The sequence below is a fragment of the Palaemon carinicauda genome, chromosome 38 (genome assembly GCF_036898095.1).
Source record: "Palaemon carinicauda isolate YSFRI2023 chromosome 38, ASM3689809v2, whole genome shotgun sequence".
In the NCBI taxonomy this organism is placed as follows: Eukaryota; Metazoa; Arthropoda; class Malacostraca; order Decapoda; family Palaemonidae; genus Palaemon; species Palaemon carinicauda.
In genome coordinates, this window is record NC_090762.1 from 48,084,554 (window position 1) to 48,094,781 (window position 10,228).

Consider the following 10,228-nt stretch of genomic DNA (forward strand, 5'->3'; position numbering starts at 1 on the left):
TATATATATATATATATATATATATATATACTTTACTTACTTTTACTTTTACGGGTTTATTTCTCGCCCTCCATCAGACAATGAAGTCTATTCAGGATGGCCTTGGTGTGTGAAAATAATTTCTTTCCAGTTAATATTATGCTCTGTATCTTATCAGTTATTTCGATAGCATTTGTATTCAGGCTTAATAGTCTTTAGGTCACTGTTATAACATTTTCTAAAAAGATAAGTCTTCAGGTTTTTCTTGAAAGCTGCCACATTTTTGCTATTCTTGACATCAAGTGGAAGGTCGTTGAAGAGTCTCGGTGCAGCATAACTAAACGTTCTTCCTCCTATTGCATGATTCACACTGATTTTGAATAGTCTATGTGGGTCATCAGCATGTCTAACTCTTACAGCAGCGCTGGTAGCTTGAGGGTAGGGACCAAGCAATCACGAAGATATTTAGGCTTATCACTTGTAAGTGCTTTGTGAGTCAACAAACAAATCTTAAATTCAATTCTATCCTTAACAGGTAACCAATGTAGATCGATCAAAGCTGGAGTTATTCTCTCCCGTAGTTTAATGCCTTTTATCAATCTAGCCACTGGGTTTTGGACACTTTGAAGCTTTCTTGGTAGTGTATTGGGCAATTTATAGTACAGAGAATTGCAATAATCAAGCCTTGATATTACGTGACTCATCACTAAAATTTTTGTACTGCCCTCTGTTAAATATTTTCTAATAAGTGCTATGTTTCTCGGGTGATAGTTACACACTTTCACTGTGTTCACTATCTGGTCCCTCATTGACAAATTACAATCTATCAGTACACCCAAATTTTTCACAACAGGCACAATCCCAACATTAGCGTCACCAATTTTTATACTTTGAATTAACTGGTAATTCTTCAAAGCAACCTTTGTGCCAAAAAACATACATTCTGTTTTATCATCATTTAATTTAAGCTTTTTCCTCTGCACCCATGTTTTTATTTCAGTCATTATCTCATCAATTTTCTTCTTTGTATCTTGTGTTGTTGAAATTGAAAGGTAGAACTGAGTATCATCTGCATATAGTTTAAATCCCACTTTTTGTTTTTTTAAGATGTGTGATAGCTCGATAGTGTATATGTTGAACAAGATAGGGCCTAGAACACTACCCTGTGGTACACCTTTCATAAGAATTCTCTCAATGGATCGGTTTCCAGAAACTTCTACAATAGTCTTCCTATTCATTAAGTAACTTCGCAAAAATTCCAGTGCTTCCTCAGTCACTCCAATAGACTTTAAGTCGTCAAGTAAGTACTCGTGCACAACAGTATCGAAAGCAGCACTAAGATCTAACATAATCAAAATTCCACACTTTCCCTCATCAAGAAGACCTATCATATCATTCATTATTGAGCATAAGGTAGTTTCTGTAGAGTGATTAGCTCTGTAGGCCGATTGATTTTCCGGGAATAACTCTAACTCATCAATATGCGCCCAAAATTTCTCACTTATGATTTTTTCAATAAGCTTCACCATGTAGGATAAATTTGAAATGGGCCTATTTGAATTTAGCTCGTTTACATCACCTTTTCCTTTGTATATTGGTTTGATCAACACAGTTTTTTCACAGCTAGGAAAACAGGATTGTGATATACTTAGGTTAATTATGTTCAGGTAAATATTATATACAACTTGCTTGTTTGGAGCTTCACTTATTGAACTGTTTGGGAAAGGGTCATTTCCACAATATGTATTCTTCATCTCTCTCATAACCTTTGACAAGTCGCACATATTCATTTCCTTAAATTTTATTAACTTCTTACCCTCCTTCACTGGCATAACTGACTATCCTTCCAAGTGATTTTGGGGGAAACCTCTATATATTTTATCAATTTTTTCATTGAAGAATATAGCAAATTTCTCTGCACAAACATTATCAGGCAAGACATGTTTTTTCTTTAATCCCATCAAATCATCTAGGTTTTTGTGAAAGTCCCTCATGTTATTAGTTTTTTACTTTCGCCGTTGTAGAATTTTCTTTTTGATTTTTCTAACAGGATGTTATAGTTATTTCTGGCCTTATTATATAGATTTTTGACTTGTGAGGATTTGGCTCTTTTCCATCTACCTTCCATCTTACGTCTATGTCTTTTTGTCTTCAATAGCTCACTATTATACCATCTAACATTTTCGTGTACAACTATTTGTTTGCTCTTTATGGGACACATGGTATCGTATTTTTCCAAAATTGTCGTCATATTTCTTGGTATAACACCCAACACATTCTCTATCTACCATATGTTCACATTGTATGTTCTCACAAGACATTTGCGCTACACTTACTTCAATAAAATTCTAAGCATCAAGATTTTCCCGTTCCCTATACTGTATGCGATCCATTTTTTCAATACTCTGATGCAATTTATATAAATTAACATCAAAAGTGATGAGTTTATGTGTTTTTGAGATCTCAAAGTATGGTTCCACTTCAAGGTTTCTTATTAGGTCAGAATTTTTCCCACATATGACCAAGTCGAGTGTATGACCACCTACTGACGTTGATACCGAAACGCTATTTATTAAATTAAACATCTCAAATACTTCCTTGAGTTCTTTAGTCTTATAATCGTTTTCATCATCTACCCAACAATTAAAGTCTCCACCAATTAATGTATTTTTAATATCGTCCACCACACCCATAAGAATACTAAATTCTTCAATGAATTTCCTCATATTACTCCCTGGTGGTCTATATAATGATATTATATTCAATACCTTACTGTTTCTTGTCAGTTTTAAATAGATATATTCAAAAGTTTCAAATACTATTTCATTCATGATAGAGACCCTAGAGGAGGTTTTCGACACGAAGACACCCACTCCTCCTCCAGTTTTATCCTTTCATGGTACGTGGTAGAAATTGTGAGTAATCGGCGTCATCTCCTGAATCTTTGAGTTATCACTGATATTTCCCTGCAACCAAGTTTCCGTTAATAAGCATAAATCTATATATATATATATATATATATATATATATATATATATATATATATATATATATATATATATATATATATATATATATATATATATATATATATATATATATATATTTCTGAAACTATACATTTGCGACAGGAACGAGTCATTTTCAAAGAACGGAATTTTTTCTATAGAAAAAAAGTAGTTTTTTCCCTAGGTTACATTGCCCTGTAATACAATACAATAATACCGAAATAACAGTATTTTTCTGAAGTGCCAGGTAAACAGAGGCTTCTGCAGCATGTTCCGCTAACGGAACAAAACGGGAATTTCTTCATTACAATCTATAATTTCGTTAAGAGGTTTCCAATAGTAATATATGGTATTCAAAATCATGTATTTGCAAAGATCTATTCAATTATGTGACTTTAAACGTCCTAAATGATAATGCACCATTCTATAGTTGAACGGCCCTAGCCATCCTACTACCTAAATGAGACAGTCGGGACGAAGCGCTTTACTACACTAGACATTTGGAAAAAAAAGGTGCCTCCCAGGCTAGGTACCTTCATTCAAGATGATAATTAAACTTCTCATTATTTGAATTTTTTTCTTCATTTTTCTTAAAGAAATTGTAATGCACAGCATTCTACGGAAGCGTATGCCTAACTACAATAAAAGTCCGTGTGATTAGTCTACTCACTTTAATTATTTCCTCTTCATTAAGTTCCCTATCCGACAACTGTAGAGCTTCAATTTGTCGTAATTTTTTACGTATTTTACGTATATCCTTCTCCAAAGGTGACAGTTTGGACGGAGTTTCAGAGTATTCCATGACAGTCGTTCTGACTCGTTCACGGTATAGTAGTAGTAATAAAAAATTCGCTGTTATGACGGCTTATATAAAGGCTGCAGTCTGACTTTAAAATAGAAAATAATAGAGAATTGTGCAATATAGCAAAATTTGTAGAAATAAAAATGGTTATATATATATATATATATATATATATATATATATATATATATATATATATATATATATATATATATATATATATATATATATATATATATATATATATATATATATATATATATATATATATATATATATATATTTTTATCTAGTCCATATGGGCTCATGTCCCCATTATACATGGCATCTATGGGTATACGGATATATGTACAGTACTGTATAGATATGTGAATAGAAGCATTTTTGCTTCGTTTTACAGTCATCTTGTACAAATTATAATTTTGTATATGTTGTAATGTACTCTCACACCCTGAGAGGGATCGCTAGAGTTAATAAAAATCCTTAAATCCTGACTGCATCCAGAATCACAGGATCCAAGTCCAAATACTGTAGGCCCTACTTCTGAAATCTAGCTGTATACCCTGAAAGTAGTACTTCCTATGGCTTACAGTATCTCAACTCTAAGTTATTCGACATTACTATTAAAATTCTTTGGTTACAAAAATAAGAGTATCAAACATCTGGGAATTGTAAAAACAATTTCCTTTCTCCTGTAACTTGTCTGAAGTAATAACAATTAGTTTCATGACAACTTCCCATTCTCATAAGAACTTGAGCTAATTTTCTTTAAACACATGAAGCTTTAATTCTTACATTAGTGTATTTACCTTCGTTCCCAGATGTTGTCTTTGAAGAATAGAATCATACTGTTCATGAAATATTTTTTTCCTTGTTTCCTTTCCTCATTGGGCTATTTTGCCTGTTGGGGCTCCTGAGTTTATAGCATCCTGCTTTCCCAACTAGGATTGTAGCTTAGCAAGTAATAATAATAATAAATAATCCCACCTTGGTTTACATGGATACCTGGGTTGTTTACTGATAATTATATTTATCATTTCCAAACTCTAGGGTTTCCCTGCTGCATTCTAAAGAACTGAGCACTTTGCCATTATTATATGGTTTAACTTAGATAACCCTGGACTCTTCAAACCACTGGCAGCATTCGTAGTTGCAATTAAATTCAAAGTAAGACTAGCACACCTTAATGGCTGGGAGGGTTGAATATTGGTTCTTCAGGTTTCTGGGAATGTCAAAAATGTCAGCTTGTCTCCATCATTAACATCTGTCAACATTTGCCCTTCCTCTTGCTGGTCATCATCTTCATCAGGGTTTGGACATGTGAACCAAAATTTCTTGAAGCATTTAACAAACTTTTCCCCATAATCTGTAATTGTAGCCACGATTTTCCTTTAGCTTCGATAGTTTCTATGGTCGCTGCATCCTCCCCATCCCCGCGAGCTAAAGATGGGGCGGTTGAACTTGCATGTGTTAGTTGCTATGCTTGCTTCGATTGAAAGAAGAAGAGTGGAATTTTGTAAAACATTTTACAACTACTTGTGATTGGGTGAGCTAACAAATGTATAATTAACAAAAAAAAATCCTGATCAATATTCAAGGCTGTTTCAGTGATACCTGTTTGTTTCAAACCCCGAGTTACGTAACGTTACTTCATTTACCATGTTGTAAGTATGCACTGTGCATATGTGGTATGTTGATTAGGAACAATATCACCAGTCTTATAATTCCCCGGTTATTCTGTTTATCTTTTGATGTAAAATAGGTTGCAACTTATCATTGCTACAACGAAAAGCGCCGATTCTTGTATTTGAACAAAAATTATCAGATAAAAGTGAATTTAAAAGGATCAACTGTTGTTTCGATGCACTATTTTATTATCATCACTTATCTTCACAGCATCGTACAGTATGTCGAAATTTACATCCAATAGAACAAGGAAAAAAAAAAACATTTTAGATTATCTGGGTAATAACTTATGGACGAGTAATGTGGGGAACACATCAACCCACAGTGGTCCACGTATATGAATTAGACAAGTTGAACCCAAGACTGCTCCTTCTCTCAGAATAGACCCTACTTGTATATAGAAACTTGGGGAGTCAGTTCATATCAAGCAGCTTGAGGTACACACATTAAATATCATTTGGGATTACCCAAGACTGGAGGTACAAAGTGGGCGGTTTTCTAGTTACTCAAACACTGGACAATTAAATGGCCAAAATCTGTTACTATACTAATACTGGACGATCAAATACCATTTATAACGAAATATGGTATGAATAGCCCGAAAAAGATGTACAAACCAAAATAAATCACACTAACAGTTGAGTAAAATAAAATGACAATTGCGAACGCAGGTACAACAATTGGTTCAATTATTGAAACATCCCAATAATGGGGAATCTTACATGGCATAACCTCCAAGATTAGTTTGTCGTAAATATTTGTTTTTCTTTCTTTTTGTAAAATAACAAGATATAGCATAATTCTTGGCCTTAGATACCCGGGAAAGGGCTTACACGTCCACGAGTTATTTAACATAAGCATCTATCCTCCTTTATAGGTGATTTTTCTCCATTCAGTCACAGAGTTGTATTCTTGGTGCTAAAATGCTACCATTTCGTAATAATCTGTTTTAAGATTCTTTTGGAACACTTCTGACTTCATCCTTAGAACTCTGTAATTGTTATTTGTGTCGTTTAAGGTTCAGAAATCTTATTATTACGTAGCAAAGTTCCCAGCTTCTTAAATTGTACTACCTTAGATTATGTACAGATTTCTAACTGTGGGCGATTTTACTATGATACAACTATGGCCAACTCCAAGCGATTTCAAGATGGGAAATGCAAAATTGTCAGTGATTTTGCATGGCTGGCATACAAATTAATTCTGTGAGCTTGGTATCAAGTTACTCGATCTTGTGTGTGTGTGTGTGTGTGTGTGTGTGTGTGTGTGTGTGTGTGTGTGTGTGTGTGTGTGTGTGTGTGTGTGTGTGAAGCCCAACCATAAAGATGCCGAGACCAACAGGGGTGTTATCTGATGCAAACTCAATACGTGATCGAGCCATTTGACATAATTTTTAAACTCTTTTTCATGTTTGTCATTAGTCTCAATATGTCTTATTTATATCTTTATGTTTCTTGTTCTTCCAGTCTTTTTAACCCCATAAATTATTATGAAAACAATTCATCTCTGCCTCTTGCCCTGTTTTAAGGAATCTGTAGTCCTATTCAACGTCCATATTTTATTTCTAGGCAAAAGAGATGGTTCGACATTCCTTTCATACGTACTAAGATATACTTTAATTCACGTACACTCATTTTCTCCTCTGAACTTTTGTTTTATACGAATAAACCACTTACCTTCTTCCTCCTTTGTGCTCGCATGCAATGGCCCATTTTATTACTTCCATTCATCTTGTCCTCGTTTATATCCCATATAATTTTTGCCGTTTTACAAACGATCAAAAAATATTTTACCCGTCATTGTAGCGTCTCCTTAACATCACCAACTAACAATTTATCATCTACAAACATAAGTCACTGCATACTCTATGTAAAGTTAGAAACGAATTCCTGGCACATCTCGTTCTGCAGAAGTCCATCCTGTCACACCCTTAATGCACGGGGAGTTCCTGCGTACTGTACCTCTGCCATCTCTCCCTACAATAGCTGTTTGGTTGCCATCCGCATAGTAAGGGTGCAACAGGGTGCACTTCCTCAAAGCGAGGTGTGCCAGTAATTTCTGTGCCCAAGTGTACATCCTCTTTCCTTATACCACAAACTTTTTCTGGACTATGTCCCTTCTCTGACTTCTCTCTTCGTTCTATAATATCCTTGAAAATATAAACAGCTGATAAGATATTCCCCATTTCTTATTTATTTATTTCAAACAAATCATTTAGCAATTCACTTACATCATCACATTCTCCCACAAGCTTCTTTATTGCTATAAAACTTCGAATCACTTTCAACAAAATAACTTTTAAACTACGCATCATGAAGTCCATTACTTTTTATACAACTGGAATACATGAAATAATATTATTCATACACGTCTTTGCTTTAAACCACCAATGTTCTTTCAATTTAAATTCCTCTATTTCTGTCATAACATTTACCTTTGCAAATATTCTTCATGTTTTTTTAGTTGTGATTATTACTACATTTCAGTTTTCTACCTATTTTTACCAGAGGGAAACAGTTGCTACGTTAACCTTCCATCTGTGAACTTTCTGTTTATCAGTCACCATACCACATTAACACACGTGAAATCACATGAAGTCTTATAGCCTTTCCATTTCTCAGCTTTCTAATTACGTTTTCTTTAACAGTTTCAATCGTTACTTTCCTAAGAGTTTTCCAACTTAACGTACATTAATTAATTTTGTCTGTCTAAATAACTCTTAAAAATATCGACAAACAAAATTCATTGTTGCTTAATTCCTATGTGGGAAAGGTAACTAAGTCTCTTAAACATCTTGTTTTATCAGCACCAGATATTTTCCAGACTCATCTAATATAATTCCTACATACATATCTATTTTATTAAGACCCATATTCCTATCAGCTTGACTACACACTACCAAGAGAACTCACACCCAAGACAGTGGATAGACATGGTGCATACGTCACAGCTCTATTTTAGACTTCAGATCATTGGTTTGATTTCGGAGTGTCATTCTCATAGCAGAGTCTTTTCTGTCCTTAATATTTGAATAGTAGCCATTAAACAGTTAAAGTAGCTATCTACTTATGATCGTAAGGTGTAGGCTTACCAAGCTCAGTGTTGTCGACGTGTGAGGAAAGAGGACGTATATGAAACTGGTCTTTCGATATATGAGAAGGCAGAGAATAGAGCAGCACGTATCTAGACAGACCATAGAGGGAGCTATAATTCTCTAAAAGTAATATCTAACCGGGTGGTTAGTAACATGACCATGTGGAATGGATACAAGTAGCTTGGAGAAGAAAGTGTATTATTCTGAGGTTGCCGTTTGATTATTATTATTATTATTATTATTATTATTATTATTATTATTATTATTATTATTATTATTATTATTATTATTATTATTATTATTATTACAAGCTAAGTTACAACCCTAGTTGGAAAAGAAGGTTGCTATAAGCCCAAGGGTTCTAACAGGGAAAAATAACCCAGTGAGGAAAGGAAATAAGGAACTAAATAAACCACAAGAGAAGTAATAAACAATTGAAATAAAATATTTTAAGAACAACAACAATAAAATAAATCTGTTAAATATAAACTATGAAAAAAGTGTAAAAGAAATACGATAGAACAGTGTGTCCGAGTGTATCCTCAAGTAAGAGAACTCTGACACAAGACAGTGGAAGACCATGGTACAGTGGCTATGGCACTACCCAAGACTAAAGAACAAGGATTTGATTTTGGAGCGCCCTCCTAGAAGAGCTCCTTATCATAGCTAAGGAGTCTTTTCTACCCCTACCAAGAGGAAAGTAGCCACTGAACAATTATGTAGATACAATGGACGAGGATACGTTGTGTGAAAAGAGTTTATAGTTAAGATAATAATAATAATAATAATAATAATAATAATAATAATAATAATAATAATAATAATAATAATAATAATAATGTTTATTGGACAAAAACATATTTACATAAAAAATATTTACAAAAAAGACTCAGTCCAAGCCCATGTGGAGCAGAGCTCTTCGGAGGGAAATGAAAAGTATGACCTTGAAAAGGTTGAATAGGTGTTTTTTTTGAAGAATTTGGAGGGGATGGTCTTAATAGCCAGGAGTATCTAAAGAGTGTGTAAAAGAAGCGACGAAAAGCTAAATATTTAGAGGTTTAAAGGCCACTCGTGAATGGCAGAGGCAAGGGACAATGACATTGCCCTATCGAGCAGGACAATGCCTTAGAGACTGACCATATATACATATGATCAGCGCCCAAGCCCTCTCTTCACCCAAGCTATGACCAAGGAGGGCCAGGCAATGGCTGCTGATGACTCAGCAGATAGACCTATAGGTTCCCCTAAATCCTCCATCCTTAGCTCACAAGGATGGTGAGGTTACAGCGACCAAAGTAACTAACCAGTTTGAGCGGGACTCGAACATCAGTCTGGCGATCACCAGTCAGGGACGTTACCACATTGGCCACTACATCCCGAATGAGCTTTCTGTGTACAGTAGTTTGGAGAAATTAATGCTTTGGATTTTTTTTTTTTTTTTTTTTTTTTTTTTTTTTTTTTTTTTTTTTTTTTTTTTTTTTTTTTTGTACGGGGCTTGCCAATGATTTGAAATTATAAATATTGCAGTAATTGTTGTGTTGCTAATTTTGTAGCGCCACCACCTGTTAAAGGAAAAAAAGTTTATTCTAAAAATAGACACATACTCAAACATGCATATATAATTATTGATATGTATACATATTTCATTATTATTATTAT

The 10,228-nt window shown here is 34.0% G+C and overlaps 1 protein-coding gene across 1 annotated transcript in view; it reads right to left on the reverse strand.

Annotated features, from left to right (window-relative positions):
- The window catches only part of LOC137630602 (uncharacterized), a 168,742-nt gene extending 164,917 nt beyond the window's left edge, over window positions 1-3,825 (reverse strand). Inside the window, exon 1 of the mRNA XM_068362192.1 lies at window positions 3,658-3,825. Coding sequence (XP_068218293.1) covers window positions 3,658-3,789 — 132 coding nt within the window. The 5' untranslated portion in view covers window positions 3,790-3,825. The remainder of the gene's footprint in view (window positions 1-3,657) is intronic.
- Window positions 3,826-10,228: the final 6,403 nt, after the last annotated feature.